Below are 19,263 nucleotides of genomic sequence, written 5' to 3'. Positions count from 1 at the left end.
TATAGGTTGTCCTTGACTTACAACCATTCTTTTAGTGACTATTCATACTTACAATGGCACTGAGAAAAATGACTTATGATCATTTTTCACACTTATAGCAATTGCATCATCCCCATGGTCACATGATCAAAATTCAGACACTTGGCAATTGGTATTTATAATGGTTACAGCAGGGGTGTCCAAACTTGGCAACTTTAAGACTTGTGGACTTCAACTCAGCTGGCTGGGGAATTCTGGGAGTTGAAGTCCACAAGTCTTTTTTTTTTTTTAATAATAAAATTTTATTGGGTTTTCAACATTTATAGGGAAAAGGGTAAATGGACAGGTCTACAAATTTTGGCAGTTGCAAAATGTGAAAGGCGCCCCTCCCTCCATACCCATAGTATACATTTATATATAATGCATTGGTATATAATTGATTACAATCAGCATATTAGTTCTATTACTAAATTCAATCAGATTAAACATTACAGTATAAAATCCAAGTATAATTCCATTATCACTTTCGGTCAATTTATAATAATATGATTTTCTTGTTTATTTTTGTGATCTGAGTCTTCTTGCTATTGCCCCATCTCCCTCCACTGGCAGAGCTCTGGCCCCTCCCGTGTCCTGCGTGTCCGTTGTAATGTCTGGTGTTTTCTCTAGGAGTGTTTTATTTTTTTCCATAAAGGCCTGCGCCTCTACGGGTGCATTGATTCTGATTCTTGTCTCCTCCCAGAATATTAGCATACCTTCAGGCATCAACCATCTAAACCACACCCCTTTCTGGTATAATTTATTCGCTAATTGCGAATAATTCTTCCTTTTTTCTCTAATCTTCTTAGGGATCTGCTTCAGAATGGTTATCTCCATATCATGATATGTCAATGCTTGCCCCCTTTGTACACCCAGAATTTCATCTCTTGTGCTTTTTCTAAGAAATTTAATGTGAACCTCCCTGGGTACATTGTGTGTTCTAGCATAAGCTGAGTTCACTCTATAAACCAGGTCTATATCCCACCCCATCTGTTGTTTTTCTTTGTGTGTGTAGTCAGCCAGGATGTTTGTCATGATGTCCCTTATGTTTTCCCCATCTTCTTCTATAACATTTTGAAATCTAAGATAATAGGACATTCTCTCAAATTCTAATTTCATCTGTTGGATGTCAAGATCTTTGTTCCCTTTCTGCACAGCTTCTACCACCCCCTTCACCTCCTCCACCCCCCCTTCCACAAGGTTCAGTCTTTGTGAGTTCTTATAAATTTGGGCTTGATTTTCTTTAATTTCATCTTTCATTTCCCTTAGCTGTTTCTTGATTTCCTCCTGGCCCTGTAAAATTTGTTGAAGCATTTGTTGAAAGTCCATCTCTGTAGTCTTGGGTTGCATCAGTTCTGTTATCTTTGACTGTGTGGCTGGACTGGATGTTGCAGATGTTGGAGCAGACGTGGCAAAGCCAGGTTTTCCAGGAGGTGGTCTTTTGGATGCCATCCTTTATAACGTTAAAAGTTCAGTCCATATATAAGATAAACAGTTAGAAAAGAAGGGTAGCCAGGTGAATTCCGGGAGCAGGAGAACCAGGCAGAAGAGAATCTCTCTAATAAGTCTGGCAATAGATGAAAAGTTTCCCCTAGAAAGTTCAAAAAATACCAATCCACAAGAGTTTCCTCTGGGAGACACAGAGACAAAGACCGGAAGCCTGAATTTTAAAGGTGGAGTCAGGTTTCACAGTTCATAAAGACAACGGAAGTGTGCCATCTTGCCCTGCCAGTTTTGGGCACAGAGGCATAACAAAGTTTTTAAAAAAGTTCCAGAAGTCCTCAAATCACAGTAATATATAAAATTAAATTGAAAAGAAAATCATCTCAACCTGGGTGAGGCTTCATTCGTTGGCTCTCCCCCCTCCTCCTACCCCGGGGGCTGAGAGCAAAATTGTTCCTCACCGCTTGTCCAACGGGGGGGGAAACCCCCTCCCTCCAGCCGCGCCTCCAACTTGCTCCGAAAGTTGTTTTAAAGAAAGCTGAATAATCCTTCGTGCAGAATAGGGAGTGAAGAGAGAAGCAACCTCACCGCACCGCAGCTGCATCCTTCTATTGTTGCATTCTCCGGTCGGCTTTAGCGAGGCGCGAGGCGCAGAAACGCAAAGCGCCCTCCGATCTTGCTCCCCGGTGCCTTGGGCGCGCGAGAGACCTCCCGCCGGCCGCCGCCGCTGCAGGAGACCCCCGCGATGCCGCCCCTCCGGCAGGACCCCTCTGCGGGGTGTCCTGTGCCCCCCAAGGAGTGGGGAAGCCCACCGGGGAGCCGGAGCAGGCAAAGAGCTGCCCGTCGCCGCCGCCGGAACCGGAACTCCAAGTCCACAAGTCTTAAAGTTGCCAAGTTTGGACACCCCTGGGTTACAGTATGCCGGGGTCATGTGATCACTTTTTGCAAACTTCTGACAAGCAAAGTCAATGGGGAAACTAGATTCACTTAACAACTGTGTCACTAATTTAACAACTGCCGTGATTCACTTAACAGCTGTGGCAAGAAGGGTTGTAAAATGGGGCAAAACTCACTTAACAACTCCCTTGCTTAGTAATGGAAATTTTGGGCACAATTGTTGTTATAAGTCGAGGACTACCTATTCTCCGCAGTCAAATAACAGAGAGTCAATGCAAGGTCAGCAGGGCCTTTAAGCATTTCTCAGGAGCTATTAGAGAGTCGCATCCTCTGTATGTTAGCTAAGTAAGAACCACCCCAATATTATTTGCTTGCTTTTCAGCTACTCTGTGAATTGAAGTATATAGTAAGCCAATGTGGGCGGTAAATCAAGATATTTTCAACAACGATTTATATTGTATTTGTGCTTTCTTCTGTATTTCTCTGTCATGCAGAATTGTTCAAGAAGAAAATGGCACTCTTCCTGAAACTAGTGTTGGGTGCAACTGATGCCCTTAATGTATGATATAGCAATGTATAATACAGTCACATTCTTGAAAAAGAATGAAATGACATTAAACGCTTATTGCCAAAATTTGAAGCTTACTCGTACTATGAAGATACCTGAAATAAAGTATAGATTTACGCGCAGTTTACGCTTCCAAAGGGAGACTGAGACAATTGAAGATTTTGTAACAGATACATGAGTATAGTTTGACTTTAGTTTGAAACATTGGTCCTAGCAAAGATATTATTAGCAGGCAAAAGCATTGCAAAGCAGAGCACAGTGTATGTAAACAATGCAGCCAAAAAGGAATGAAGCATACCTATACTGTAAAAGTCATAAGTCTTAGGTATAACCATAAGGTTAATATGCACAAAGCAACCCAACAAGTCAAGAAGTATACAAAGAAGTGTCAAAGGACAATGAATCTGAATACAGTTTCTTCATAAGCTAAATTAATGTGGGTAGGATGCGATGACAGAAAGAAGACTGGGTTTGAACAATATCTCCATTGTTTTCAGCATCAGAGTGATGCTGGTGTACAAGTTAATCTAATTGCCAAAATTGACTATAACAAATGGAATCCTTTGTCATGTTTAGGCCTGTATCTGAAGTCATGTAATGGGACCCAAAAGCTACATTGGATGGCTATGAATATAAATGCATTAATACTGCTAAATTCACAAAGAAACAACCTGGGGCTACAATCAGACAAGTTACGAATTACAAATTGTCTATCCTGTTTGCTCAATCAGTATAGAAAGACATCTTCATATCTACTTATCCATGAAGATTTTTTTCCTGTGATAATTCCAATCTCCCAGTAAATTGTTTTCATTATTGTTAATTAAGATGCACAACCAGTAGCACATGCTATGAAAAATTTATCAGTACTGCAGAATGAAAACAAAACTGGACTGAATGGAAATTCAGACAAAAAATATTTGTCAAATTGAAAAACTAATAGATTTTAATCACAATGGAAGTCCAAGGTTTTGCCTGAAACCCAAAGTATTAAGTATGTGATTACAACAGATTTAAGCCTAAGACAGAACTATATCTAGTAACTACATATATGAAGTCATATATTGTAGTCACTTCAGATATACACTTCCCATAGACGCAAAGAGAACATTACTACATCCTAGCATCCTATGCTTAGTAGAATTCCAAATGCAAAGTATTGTCCAGGGAGATGCAGTCAGATTTTGACACAGATGCTGGATGAAGAAAAAAACATGTCTATGTACTTTTAATATGCTGTATCCTTAGTGCAGCTTTATTTATTTATTTATTTTTAAACTTTTTATTTTGTTTATGCAAACATAACATCCTTTCAACACATTTCACTTATTTTACAGAACTGTTGGGTTTCTTTTATCTGTACATCTAATTCTTATATAAATATAACTATAACTATATAACTATACACACACACACATACATACATCAATACACATATACACACACCTACAGTAAATACACATATGCACACATATTTTATTTCATATATCTTTTCTCTCCATTCTATATGTAACAACCTTTATATACCTTTATATCATCTTATATCCATTTTTATTGTTTATTTGCTACACTCCATGTTATATTTCTATCGTTTATTCATTTTCTGGTTTTCTAATTATTTTTTGATTTGTTGATCTTTTTCTTTTTTGCTTTCCTGCTTTTCTCTCTCTTCCCTCTAACCAATTATACCATAAGTCCCTTACTAAGTAATATTCAGATTCTTCTTTGTCTTTTAATTCTTTTGTAAGCCTATCCATCTCAGCACATTCCAATATTTTTTAAACTATATTTTCTTCTGTTGGTATGTATTTATTTTTCTAATTTTGTGCAAATAAAATTCTCGCTGCAGTGGTTATATGTAACATTAAATGCCTAATACTTTTCTTGTAATTTCCCTTTATAATTCCTAGCAGAAATAATTCCGATTTTAGCTCAATTTGGTGTGTGGTGATGTCTTCCAGCAGTCTTTTATTTTTTTCCAATATTTTTTTGCAGATGTGCATGTCCACTATGTATGATAGTACTTTCCATGTTGTTGATTGCCTTAGTGCGGCTTTGAATGCATACTTCTGCTCCTGAAGTGTTTAATTGCATCATGGGACAACTGATAGAAGGCATCCATGAACCATGGATGACATTCTTTTGTCAGCCACCAAAGAATAAAATCCCGATCTCCACTTCAGTTTTTCTAGATTGGTTTGGTTCCTCACCTGCTGTGTGTTGCTGCATTTTACATATTTTTATATTATTTTTAAATGTTATTAAGTCACACAAAGTTGTTATGACAGGGATGGCTATATAAATAAAATATAAACAAATAAATAATAAAATTGATATCACGAGAAGTCTGTTAGCGTTAGAAGGAAACTAGGCCGTCAAAGAACACTGTGGCTGAAGAACCATCACTATCTAGAGCATAGAAAAACTCAAAGAAATAGTACAAGATCGGAAGATGTGAAGAGGCGTGGCCCACAGAATTGCCAAGAGTCAGACTCAGCTAAAAGGATAACATCATCACCTTTATCAGAAAAAGCCAGCTCCTCAAATATAAAAATGAGAAAAAAGCAAATGTTTTAAAGTTCAAGAGAAAGACAATATCTGTTTGTACGGTAATATCTAGCAAATTACTAATAAAGGATGTAATTAAACTAGGAAATACTAAAGTGCAGGCAATAATAGATAAACCAAAATCAGGATGCCAGAAAAAGGTCCATAGGATCATGGAAATAGTAAATTATGTCTTGAAATGCATTCCTCTTGGGCTCAAATAACAAATCTGGGGACATTATCATGCAAAGATGTGTCTGCCATTGGGCTTTAGCATATAATAAATGATATCCAGATGCCACTTTATATGTTACATGCTGCAGATGTGTAATCAAGAAGTTAACTGAACAGAGTTGACTATTGCACGAATAAGCCATTTTGTTTAGGAAGAAGGATTCAACCAAAAGTTATGGGAAATAATGACAAGTTCCTTGCAATATGTTAAATTCTTTTGTCATATTCCAAGCTGATGTTAATAAACACAGTCAATTCATCTCTCTTTTCATTGCCTCCTTATATATGAGGAACACAGGAAATGGAGAACATTTTAGCAAAAGTTTAGAACAAAAGTAGGGAACAGAATCCTGATGGGCACTAATATTTCTGCCAAAATCTCTTCTGATGTCATTAAGCACCCTGCCACAGCTGACTTTATTTGTTCTGCTTCTTTTAATTAAACAAACAAATAAACCAGATTTTGGCATATTGCAAACTAATGAATGAGTTTCCATCATCACTATTATTTCCATCAATACCTACAGAATTCACATAAATCTTACAGGGATTTTGAGAAAATACAAAAAACAGATAATTGGCTATCTTCTGTGGAAATTTCCTCTAATATTTCTCCTATTTCCTTTTATACAGGGCTTATATTTCCTCTTTCTGCAGTCATTCAGTTTTTACACTAGTTATTTTAACTTTTTTCTTTCAGATTCATTTTACCCCAAAATCCAGTAATAATATAATCTGTCTGCAATCACAACTTCTTTTCTTTGTATCTTTCATTATTTTCCTCAGTTTTCTAGCATAACCAAACAATGCAAGCATGTTTTAGGATAATTTCCTATGTATAGGCAAGACTTGAATACATTATTTCATACTCTCTTATATATATATTTAGCCCTTTCACTCATAATTAAATCTACACCTTCATTTCCATACATATATTCATCAACCCTGTTCCCCAAAATCAGACCAACATCAGTTGAATTTGTTACCTCATTCCTCTTTTCTATTAGTTTTATAACACAATACAACCATTTTCCTTTCACACATTGTATACATTAATTCATGTTGTTTACTCTGTACACCTCTTGCATTCCATGTCACAGCCTTACATATGCTAGTTGGTACATGTTCATTGCCTATCATGGCTATGGTCAGTTGAGGCTTTGTGTGCAATGGTTAGATACAAAAGATGTAGATTTGATTATCAGCCTTAGTTATAACGACGCCACATATAGATTAGTAAATAGGAGGGCCATGGCAATCAGTTTCATTACATTTTGGCTAATAAACAACAAGTACAACCATGGTTTTACTTCAGATATCTATGCCAATTATATTGAAAAGAGCTTTAAGATCTAGAAGTTAAATGCAGAATTCTAATACATGCTCAGGATTCAAATCATTTTGCATTGTGTATAAAAAATAATAAGATGCAATTCTGGATATTAACCAATGTTTACAAATATTAGAGTATTAGCATACCCTAAACTATTAACAATATCACAATAAACCAATCTCTCTCACACACATACCAATCACACACATGCGCACACACAAGGTTTTTTTTGTGTGTGTTTATATGTAAGATTTTTATGGCTAAAAAATGTAGCCATAAAATCTGTTTTTCAGACAGTAACACTGTGTGCTGCCTTGAAGAATTTTCATCACAGCAGAAGAATAAATAATTGTTAAAAGCACACATTTGAAAGTAGCATAATGGTTTGAATTTTGATTTTTGTAGATAATTGCATTTGATGAGTTAAAGACAGACTTCAAGAGTCCTATAGACCAGTGCAACCCAACACATGCGGTAAGTACTGTTCTTTGGTTTAATAATAACTAACGTTTAATTGAAACTGTATTTTGAAAATGTAGTGTTAAATATAATCTTATGATTTTCAATACGCATTGAAAAATAGTATTCCTAGTGCCTTCACGGACAGGCCATTATAGTTTTCTTGGCAACCATATGCAAGTTGATTGCCATTGTCTTTGACCTCCCTGTCCAAACCCTCTATAAGTGATTTTTATTTTAATATGTAAATATAGTGAGCCTGGTCTTGACATAATTATTTCTGATTCAGAAATGAAAGTTCCTGCAATAAAACCTCATAAACTAAAGGCTGATTCATACAATCTATAATTGGCTAAGGTATTTATTGCTGGTTGTATGCTGTAGCTGAATGCTCTGTAATTCTTTTCAGAGAGACATACTTTCTATAGAAGCTATATAAATAGACATAATTTATAGGTGCACTTCTCAAGGAGAATATATGGCCCCACTGTCTTCATTAGACTGAGAAAAAGCTAAATCAATCAATTAATCTTTAGAAAAGATTCCTTTGGAGGTCAAATAAAACCATGGTTTCCTGCAGGATGAGCTAGATACAATTATTTAACACTAACTTCTTATTCACTGAATGTTTAATGTTGACAAATGGCTAACAATATAAAAATAAAAATAAAAACATGATAAAAGCAAGGCAAAGTAATATTGCGAGAGAGTAACAAACTATAATAGTATTTTAATAATGTAATGTTAGATGGGCATGCCTAAAGAAATGTATGTTAGCTGACCTCCTAAATGCAGAGAGATGTAATAGTCTCAATAGTACACAATTTCATATGGAAGACATTCCATAACTTTGAAGTCATGGGAAACCTTGGTATTTTTTTAAAGGATACTAATAACAGTCCAAGGCAGATAGTCTGCAGCTATGTATTGAGAGAAGCAATTAACAGTCTGGCATACAAAAGAAGTTTGGGAGCAGCTCAAGGGATCAGAAGTAGTTTTTGATTGCAGCAGGATGCGAATACAATAAATAGACAAAGAATGCAGATGACACTGTCTCAGGTTCAGGATAATACAAGCCTATTTTACACTTAAAATCTCTTCTGGAATTTCCAGGAGGAGATTTGAATCATCCATATTCTGTTTTTAAGCAATCATTGTTTCCTAGAATTCATGGAACTGTGTTTTGTTTAAATTGTAATGCACAAAACAGGATAATGTGCCATAGTTTGCCTTTGTACTGTTTGACATAATTCGAGTATAAAATCTCCAGCTGAAATTAGTGTCTTTTAATGTGGGATGTAGGTGTCCTGGTGGCACGGTCGTTAGAATGCAGTATTTCAGGCTGTTCACAGTCTGGAGTTCGATCCTCACACACTCAAGGTTGATTCAGCCTTTCTTTCCTGATTGGAAAGGATCCGGATAATCCACTTCCTCCAAGGCCCTTTGAAGCTGTTGCACAACCATCTTCTCCATCACCCTCCTCAAGAAAGGGAAGAGAGACACTGGACAAAAATTGTCCATTATGGTGGGATCCAATGATGGTTTCTTGAGGAGGGGTGAACCAAGGCCTTCTTAAGAGATAAAGGAACAACTCTCTCACCCAAAGAAGACTCAATCTTCACCAGAACCCATTCACACGACACCTCCCAGGCCACTTTGACAAACAAAACAAGGTATGGGTCTAAAAAGCAGATGGCAAATCTTACAGTATTGAGGAACCTGTCCACTTCCTCAGGTCTAACTGGTTGCAATATAACTAGCAAAGACGTCTCCCTGGACATCTTCTCATCATATTTTTTTTTATCCTGACATGTGAGCACATATTGTCTAGCGTGCACTAGATGAAGAGAGAAGTGGGAATCTGTGAGGCTAAGCCTTCCCACAGTTTTTGCATGCAGTTGGGAATCTGTCTTCCTCGTTGTATTTAAATAATTTAATGGCAAACTAGTGAGGTTTGTAAATTGCCTTGCACTGATCATTATCTTCCCCCTTTCTCCCAATTTTGTTTTCACTGACAGACAGCAGCTCTCAAATATTTCAGATATAGATCTTTATTAAAGCTGTGTGAAGCACCACAATTTCATTGAGTAAAGCATCTGTGTTTTTTGGAAAGCTTGTGCAGCTGGTTGTCTTTATATTTGTGTACATATGCTGACTACACTTTCTCTGGAATTACCAACGAAACGAAGCAGCTGCACATGCATTCACACATGTTGACAGCCAGGGAAAAGGAGCTGAACAAGCCTTCTAAATGACATGCCTGCTCTAACATTTTGAGGATGGGGGGCTTTGCAATTTCTGATGTGCTTAGCAAAGCATTCTCTTTCAAATGCTTTGTGCAATCCCTGTGTTTAGTCATCCAGCCACTGGTTTTTTTTAAACTTAAGTTGCCAAAGATCACACTTGGATCTAAAACAGGGAAGCAATTGATCTGATTTGCAACTTTCCTCATAGGATAGAGGACTATATCTCTCAAAAGAATGTAATCTGGTAATCCCATCCATAGATATGGCCCTGCAGTTTGCTATGTAACATCTGCTCAAATTATGTAATGGGAAAACTGTTCTGTGAAACCTCAAGCAGCCCCAAGGTGATCCAGTTAAGATGTAATTGATAGATCTTGTATGCTTAAGTCTGATAATTATAATTAACTATAATACCTACTCTGCTTTTTCTAGAAAAGTACCCACAATTCAAGTTTCTGATGATCTCTCATTTAGCCAACTATACTGTACATACTGAGGAAGCATTTTTCCCCTTTAAAGAACATTTTTACCTTTAAACTCTGCAATAAAAGCATAGCTACTTCAAGCAGCAGGAAAATACCTGCTAATCATGCAAGAAGAATGGTTGTTACATATATACTATATTTCAAGAAAATAAGGTGGGACTTTCACAGTATAAGGAGAAAGTATAAGATAAAGCAAAAAAGGTGCCTGCACAAAACGCACACTTTGCTTTTGTCTCATAATGTTCTTTAGTACCATTATGTGTTTCTGTCTTCCATAGTTCATCCACTCTGTGGCAGCAAGCTCATCTTATATATCATCAAACTATAAGCTCCTTATTTTATCCCTTGCATGAATTTCCAGGAATCAGTTGCTAACTTTAAAGTTGCAGAAAAAAAAATGTAATTATCCAATCACTGCTGAACTACAGTTTCTAATATGCTGGGAGTTGCAGTTCAGAATTGGGGACTAACTTCAGTTGCCTTGGCAAAAGCGAAAACATTTGATATATTGATATAATTGAAATATGTTTAGAGATGATCTCAGAAGATAACTAAGGCAGTAGTTTATTATACCAGAGGCAAGTATATTATAGACTTTCTTTTGAGAGCAGGTAAAATATATGTTGATCCACATGATTTGTTCAATTTTAGGTCTCTTAAATTGTATAGTTTTACTCAATCTTTTCCCACTTTCCTTTGACAGAGGGAGCGGTTGAGAAACATTGAACGGATCTGCTTTCTTCTGAGAAAGGTAAAAATTAATTCAGATTGGTTTTGTTGAAGGGAAGCAAACCATCATGTTCTTATGAGCAGCAATAAATTCTTTTTTTATATAGTAATTTTATTAAAATTACAACAACTATGATATAAAACAAATACAAATCAAAAACATAAAAATAGAAGGTTCAAAAATAAAAATAAAAAAGAAAGAAAAAATAAAATTATAGTAGAGAAAAATAAAATAAATATATAAATGACTTCCCTTCATCACAATATATAGTAGAAACAATTTTTAAGTTAGTGCCTTCTCTTAAAGTACAACAGTGATTCTTCCCATATCACATTTCTCATCTATAAACTAATCCTTAAAACTTCATTATCTCAGTCCTGATGTCAGCAAAAGTCCATTAAAATCATCAGAGATAACAACAGATCTATTTTAACCTTGATCAAATAATCCACTTTTATATTTCTTTCTTTTATTTTTAATGATCTTTAGTTCCTTCAAATAATGTTCTAAAATTTTATGTTGTTCCATTTTTCTTTGTCCCATCTCACAAAATTCTTCAAAGCTTTATTAATCCTTTTTGTAGATCCAGTATGGGAAGATTATCCAGGTCATTCTCCTGGTTTGTTATTTATGTATCCCTTTTACTTATTAAGGAAACAGCTAATTTCTTTTGTATTGCACTTTTGAAACTAACTTCTGGGTCCATTGTTCAAAAATACCCTTCAGTAAGTTGAATGTTATAATATTTTGCTCCATTATGTATTAGTAAGTAAAATGTAAAGTACACTTCTTTTAATTGTCATATTTAGTTACTTCAGTGTCCAACTTTCAAGTACCTAGACTTTTTTTTAAAGAATTCAAAATAAAAAAATATTTTCCCACAGGAAAGATTCTTATACTTAATTTCAAAATCTTATTTCAAATTTATCTGGAACCCCTAGTCTGCTTGTACCTTTTGAAATCAAAGTTTTGTTCACCCTTACTGTTTATTCCAGAATAATTTGTTTAAGTCTTTAAACTTTTATTTAAATCTTCTTTCACTAAGAAATGAAAGAAATTCACCCGGTGTTGTAAACTTTGTCAATCCAAAAGTCCTAATAGCTGAAAATCAGATAAGCAATTTCTAAAAATGATTAGAAAAGGAAATATGCAAACCCAGTGCCCTTCAAAGTTCCAACTATTGGTTGAACAAGATAGCTATTCCCATATCTTCGAGAGCACTAAACTCACCGGAATGAAACTAACTACAAGGGACTTCCATTCAGTCTACAACATACCCACCCCAAACCCGAACTTTTGAGAATGTCATTCTGATCAATCCCCTCACTTTTAAGACAATTTATAACTTTTAGAACATAATTGGTGTCTGACATCTATCTTTATCTTTCTGTACTTAGACCTATGATTGGTGTAATGATCCTAAATTGGGCTATAATACAAGGAATAATAGATATATAATATAATGTTATGCATGGTCTGAAGAAAAAAAAAGATTTCCCCCCTCATTTTCTCCTGTGGTTTTTAGTCATATAATGAAGCTGAACTTGAAAGCTGAGTCATATTATTTTTTACGAAATAAAAGGCTGCAAGGAGGCATGCTTCTTTTTTCCTTTGTTGTTTAACTAGCTGAATGGTAAATGGCCTTCTTTTCTTCTGTAGTGTACTTTAATATCCGTTTTTCTGTATGGTTGGTTCATGCAGCAATCTTGTATAACTGCAATGAAAAACAGCATAAGAATTATCTTTCCCTTCACACTTGTTGAAAATCTTTTGCATTCCTTTTTACACAGTGCTTGAACAAATTGGACACTCTTGGTCTACATGCCAAATTTTTAATAATGAATTGAGAAAAAATGCGAGGAGATTGGAGGAAATACTGTATATATAACACACATAAAAATAGAAAAAATAAATCAGATTGTTTTTTTAAAAAAATCATTGGATTTTTTTCTTATTCACATGTGTCTTGCCACGCTAGAAAGGAAACCCAGGATCTATGCAAACATGGCTGAAAATAAGTGTTATTCCCTCCATCTCTCTTTGAACATTTTATATATCAAAAACATTTTTTTACCTTCAGAAACCGCAAGAAAATATTACGCTGTATGCTTGCAAATATTTCCTTGAACCACAAAACATAACCTTTCTTCAGACTATATTTGTTCTAGAGGATTCTTTAAAAAAATGGTAGATAATGTGAGCATATAAACACAGCCATAAGGATTTTTATACTTTTATTATGTATGTGGGGTCTATTTTCTTTTCATTGTGCCTCCTCCTTTTGCTTGTGACAAAAATGAGAGAAGAAAAAAATGACAAATGACAAAACTTACACAATGAGTTTTAAAAATCAAGACAACTACTACTGTATATGGCAGAAAAAATGCAAAAGACTCTTAATGCCTTGCCCCAACTGAAATGTTTGTCTTGGGCACAGACCACTCTCCTTATGCCCCATTATGGGTTTAATTTGTTGCTACTTTTGGAAGGATTTGTTCGATTTAGATAAATCTTCTTTTGAGATACTCTGTTCTCTGCTTGGGTGGAATGAAGAGGCTAATATCCCTTGGTTGGGTAGATGCTTTACCTTCATTATAAAAATGGCAGGCTCAGTATTAAATAAGTAGAGATTCTATCCATGTTCATGTCTTTTGTTTTTAGAATATGCCTCTCAGCTTTAATCTTCATAACCAAACAGCTGTATACAATCATGCTTAACATTTTTATATCTATTCAATCAATACAGTAAGGTCTTGTTGGAGTTACACAATATGCTTGATAATCTTTACAATTCTGTTCAAAATGAAGTCTTCTACACTTCTTTATTATTGAAGAAGTGTATTTTCATAGTGACTTGTACTCCAAGATCTACTTCCTAGCATTTCTACATTGGGCTTCAAGCTGCTTCTTGTCCTTGTAGGTGGTACCACCAATCACCTTAGTATTGAGATGAAGTCAAAAGCTCTTCTAAAAATAATACAACTGTTATTTGCTCAGCCACCTTTTGGTTTTAAGCTGTGACCCAATTTTTATAAAGCTAGCAACAGTCGGTGATCATTTTATTAATATATGCGCAAGACATGGAGATGTCTTGCTGACATCAGCCTTTAATTTCTTTCGAGTCTAAATATCCTTACTTACAGCAGAAATGGCAGCTCTTGGCTAAAACAGACTAAAACTGTAGAAACAGCAGACTGAAAGGAATGAAGAATAGCATATATCTCATAAACTCATTGGTTAATGCAGCTTGTCTTTGCTGATAAGCTGCTTTTTAGTGGAGTTTTTTGCTTTGGGAAGAAAGGAAAACATGATAATTCAAGAAGCAATTGAATGGGATTGTTTTTGCCTACTTAGCAATTGTGAGGCATTCATGGTTTGGCAGCAGAGCTTTGGGGAGCAATTAGAACACAGTACTAATAAAACAAAAATTAGGACACGTGCAGCTTTTAACAACTCCTGAAGATATCTGACCTCATTATAATATGGCTCCTCATGCCACCTCTACTAGTCAGATAATTGTGTGCCTTTCTTCTTTTTAAAATGTTTGCCTGCCTGCCTGCCTACCTACCTATCTATCTTCCATAGTCGCAAGACTTTAAATGGCTATTTTTCCTTTCCCTGACTCAAGACATTATAGATTTTGAAAGGATCTTGGAGATCTTCTACACAAATAGATGTCCAATTTTTGCTTGAATATCTTCAAGGAAGCAACATTAATGACTCCACGAGGAAGGCTGTTCTACTGCTTAACTGGTCGTGATCAGGAAATTACTCCTTATTCCCTCCCTCTCTCCACCCCTCCTTCCCTCTCCTTTCACCAATAATTATTTTCATACTCTTGGGCATTATGAAAAATAAATCTACACGCTCAGTTACCCTAACTCTTAGTTTTCTCTTCTTTAGGCTAAATATTCTGATCTTCAAAAATGTTCTTTATGGGATTTAGCCTTGAAGTCCCTCACCATCTTTATTACTCTATTTGCACTCTTTATTATTCTATTTGCACTCTTTATTATTCTATTTGCACTCTTAATGGTCATCAAGACATTGATTGTGTTTTGGTCTTTTTGTTCCCTTTTTGGCTTGTTGATTGTCTCTTTTGCACAGTATGTAGATGTTTATGTCTATGTGTCTATTGATGGCCAAGTGCCAGGCTAACAGGAATTCTCTAGCATTTTTTGACTTGGTTTGATTTAGGATGGCCACAGTTTCCCAGTTGAAACTATGATTGATTTTGTCCATATGTTGTAAAATTAAGGAGTTGTATCATGTCTTCTGACTGCTAGTTGGTGTTTATGAATGTGTTCTGCTAATCTTCTACCTGTTTGTCCTACATAGTGACTATTGCAGTCTTTACACTTTATGTTGTATTTTACTCCTGTTTTTGTTCTTCTGCAGCTGCTGGATCTTTTGGTTTACTTAGGATGCTTTGAAGGGCTTTAGTTCATTTGTGTACTACCCTGATTCCATCTAATTGTTTCTGATGGTTGTTTCTGATATGTTTTCGATAGCAATGTTATTTTTACTACTTGTGTTGGTTGTGCAATACTGGTCAGGCCCTTTTTGACAAAGCTGTGTGGATATCCATTTTGTTGGAAAATGTTGTATAGATGCTCTATTTCGTTTTTCTACAAGCTAACAACCAAGTTCAGAGAGCACCAAGGACCTCTCATTTCAACATGAGCTACAAATGTTCTCCTTTTTCACTTGAGAAATCCAATCTCACTATTTGTATTACTAATATTTACTTAGGTGTTCAAGGGCTTTCTTAATTTATTATAGCCAAGTGAGGTAAGACTAAATATGTTTATTCAGAAATAAACATTTGTAAATTTAATGGGTTTTACTAGTTTTAAATATATTTAGGATTGGGACTTATTTATCTGTGAAACCAGCCCTGTGTGAGACTCTGCGAGAAAGCAATAAATTTACAAATAAAACTGAAAATATGTGAAATATCCAAAATTAAAAGTAAAACCCTGGCATAACCCGTGTTATCCAAAGCTAATCCAAAGGCAGAGACTTTCTATTCTTTCTATGGAAAACAGTTGTGTGGACTAGTGTTTAATCAATTACCTGATGTTCTCATCCACATTTAATTACTTAATTTCTACAACTGTTAAAAATAATATTTTGGTCTATAGTGAATACATTTTAACTCTTTTATGAAGAATTTTTATAGATATGAGCATTGACTCTGAGCAATGATGATAGTTCTGCTTTGATTAGTCATTCTGTTCTAAAAATAGAATTTGCAACAAAACACTGTGCAATGTTCCTGCTTGGGTGTAGGAGATGACTAGGCTGAGCCTGAGGAAGAGGTCAAACACATCATCAGTCATGAATCCCTTCAAGTCCACAAGAGATCTAAGTCAGTCCACCTAGAATTCCTTATCTACCACCAAATTTGTTTCACTGTTAGTAGTTCAGATTCTTGTAGAGAGCTTCAGCTTGCAATAAATCTTTATATTCATTTGAACAGTCTGGATCCCCTGATTTCTCTGGTACTTCATATTGGGTTTCCTATAATCATTTTCCATGGGAAAGATTGTATATAATTAATTCCAAAATCTTATTTTAAATTTATGTGGACCCTTAGTCCATTTATAACTTTCCAAAACTAATTTTCAAACATCCTATGGCTGTTTATTCCCCAATACATTTTAAAAAGTTTTTAAACTTGTATTTAAAACTTTTTTTGCTCGCCACTGCTCGTTCAAGTTTAGATGCATACACATGCATGCTTGCCCACTGCTTCTGTGGCCTGGTTCTGAAAAGACCATGCCCAGTAGTGGGCTGCATCCTGTGGGTTGGGGACCTTTGCTGTAAAATGTGTTGATTCAAAGGTTTCTAATAGCTGAAAAGCAATTAACAAGCAATTTCCAAAAGCAAATAGAAAAGGAAATATGTGAACTTAGTGTCTCCTTAAAGGCATTGACTGTGATTTGAGCAAGGTTGATATTCTCTTGTTTCCCAGAACTCTAAACTCACCAGAGATACTATCTTGCAGTCTTCTTATGAGAAGCTGGTGTTTGGAGTACTTGTGGGTGATTTCAAGTCCTCTCCTTTTTCGGAGAGGAATTGTTGAAGATCTAGTTTATTTGAGGTAGGCTGCAGTACAGGTAGGCCTCAACTTGTGACCACATTTGGAGCCAGAATTTGCATCATAAGTCATTGTGGTTGTAAGTTGAGTTGGACCTAAATTTATTACAATTGTTATGACAGTCATTAAATAAAACTAGCTTCCTTTGCTGTTTTTGCTGAAAATTGGCAAAGAATGTAGCAAACAATGATCACATGATTGCAGAATGCTGCATCAGTTGTAAATGCAAACTGGTTGCCAAGCACCCGAGGTGGGGAGGAGGTAGAGTGTCTTAAGTACAGGTTGCAAATTGCTTTTTCCGAGGCTGTCATAACTTTGAACTATCATTAAGTGAACAGTCTTGAGGACTCCCTGTAACAGAATCTTACAAGCTTGTCTGTGTTTTCCCTGGCCTTCTTTTTATACCAGGGAGTTGTGGGGATAAATGAGTCAGGTTCGCATTCTTTCCCACCTGCCTGGGCTTAATGCATGCTTCCTCTGCTCCTGATATTTTCCTAAAGCTTCTGGCTGCTTTCTCCAAGGTCATCTCCATGGTTCCCTAGAGCATTTGAGTAGCACTCTGTTAATTTCTGGATGATTCTCTATCTTCTCCTAGAGAAGTATGTTGGTTTTTGTTTATTGCACAGGGATTAGGAGGAAACTGTGATCATCTATGTTAGATAGGGTGAATGGATGAGGCAGACTCAGGCTTCAGCAATGAACAGCTATTTATTAAGTGACAACTATGTACAATCCAGCAAAGACTCTGTCTGGCAGCAGCCCTTTTATAGGGAGCTGTCAGACCATTCAACCAATCAGATTTGAGTATTGTTCCCGCCGGAACAGAGGACCTTAGTGGAAACTGCCATACTGATTGTCAGTATGTAACACCCCTCCCCTCTTAGTTGGGCTCGTCCAGCTTGTAATGTACTCACGCAGGTAGGTGGGCTTTCTGGTGGCATGCCCAGTCCTGCGCAGTTCAGTCAGCGCTGGATCTTCAGTCAGGTCGGATGGACCTGTTGTCTCTCTGGCTTTGCCTGGTGGAAGCTCCTGGAACTTTCCACAGGACGCGGCTGGAGTAAGTCTTGAATTACATGGCCGTAAATTGGGGCCCGTTGTCAGAGACTAGGACATAGGGCAGGCCGTGAGTGGAGAAAAGTCTCCGTAGTGCCTTAATGACTGTTTCTGCCATGGTAGTGGCTATGAGGACTATTTCTAACCATTTCGAGTAGGCTTCCACAACTACCATGAATACTTGGCCGTGAACCGGGCTGGCAAAGTCAATGTACACCCTAGACCAGCAATGGCGAACCTTTTTGGGCTCCCGTGCCAAAAGCGGGGGGAGCACAAGGGGGTCGTATGTGTGCGTGCCATACCCATAATGCTATACACATGACCCCTCTTGCGCATGCGTGCATGCACACCCTGCTCATGCGTGCATGACACCCCCCTTTTGGCCCGCGATAGACCAGTTTTTCGCCCTCCCCAGGCTCGAGAGGCTTTCAAGGAGCTTGGGGAGGGTGAAAACAGCCTCCCCTGCCCTCCCAAGACTCTTTGCTGTCTCCCGGACTGCACTGGGGTGGACTGACTGAACAGCCTGCTCTTGGAAATGGAGGCTGTGGCCAATGGGCTTGGCCCTGGGCTCTTGCTCTGCCTGCCCGGGAGACGGAGCCCAGGGAGGAATATAACGGCCGTTTTGAAGGGAATGGACCCAGCAGCTTCCACTTACATCCACAGCAGCCATGCCTGCCATGCCCCGCCGCCTTTGGAGGGAACAGAGGAAACCGCTCCTCTTGGTGGGGTGCTGAGCTGGCCCGCGCCAGGTCCCAAGCCTCGCGATCACCCCGCCCAGAGCACAGATTTTGTTTTTATTGCGGCCTGCAAAGGCCCGCACTTTGGCCAGCCGACATCCTGGGAGACCATGTTCCCGACCTGGGTTTTGGGGCAACCCCTGGGCATTATCCTCCGCCCCCTACAATGCTGTTGCCGCTGCTGCCTCTGCCGGGCATATTGCCTATGTCCATGCTGCCGCCGCCTCAGTTCCCAGTAGCCATTCCGCCTGTTCCATCAGATGCACCAGAAGCATTTACAATCGGTGTCTGCCCCAGCCACCTCCCCCCCGGCAGCTTCTCCTTCTTCTGGCTGCTCCAGCATCCCAGCCAGAAGCAGCACTGAGACAGCCGCCGGAGGCAAGGGGGCGGCAGTGGCAAGGACAGACAAG

The 19,263-nt window shown here is 37.4% G+C and overlaps 1 protein-coding gene across 1 annotated transcript in view; it reads left to right on the top strand.

Moving 5' to 3' along the window:
* The window catches only part of CNIH3 (cornichon family AMPA receptor auxiliary protein 3), a 65,556-nt gene that overhangs the window by 22,389 nt on the left and 23,904 nt on the right, over positions 1 to 19,263 (top strand). The window contains exons 2-3 of the mRNA XM_081942622.1: positions 7,446 to 7,514; positions 10,934 to 10,981. Coding sequence (XP_081798748.1) covers positions 7,446 to 7,514; positions 10,934 to 10,981 — 117 coding nt within the window. The remainder of the gene's footprint in view (positions 1 to 7,445; positions 7,515 to 10,933; positions 10,982 to 19,263) is intronic.

Source organism: Natrix helvetica (assembly GCF_964273705.1).
Source record: "Natrix helvetica genome assembly, chromosome: 2".
NCBI classification, from domain to species: domain Eukaryota; kingdom Metazoa; phylum Chordata; class Lepidosauria; order Squamata; family Natricidae; genus Natrix; species Natrix helvetica.
Note: the sequence above shows the minus strand (reverse complement) of the source record. Positions and strands in the feature narration are given on the sequence as shown.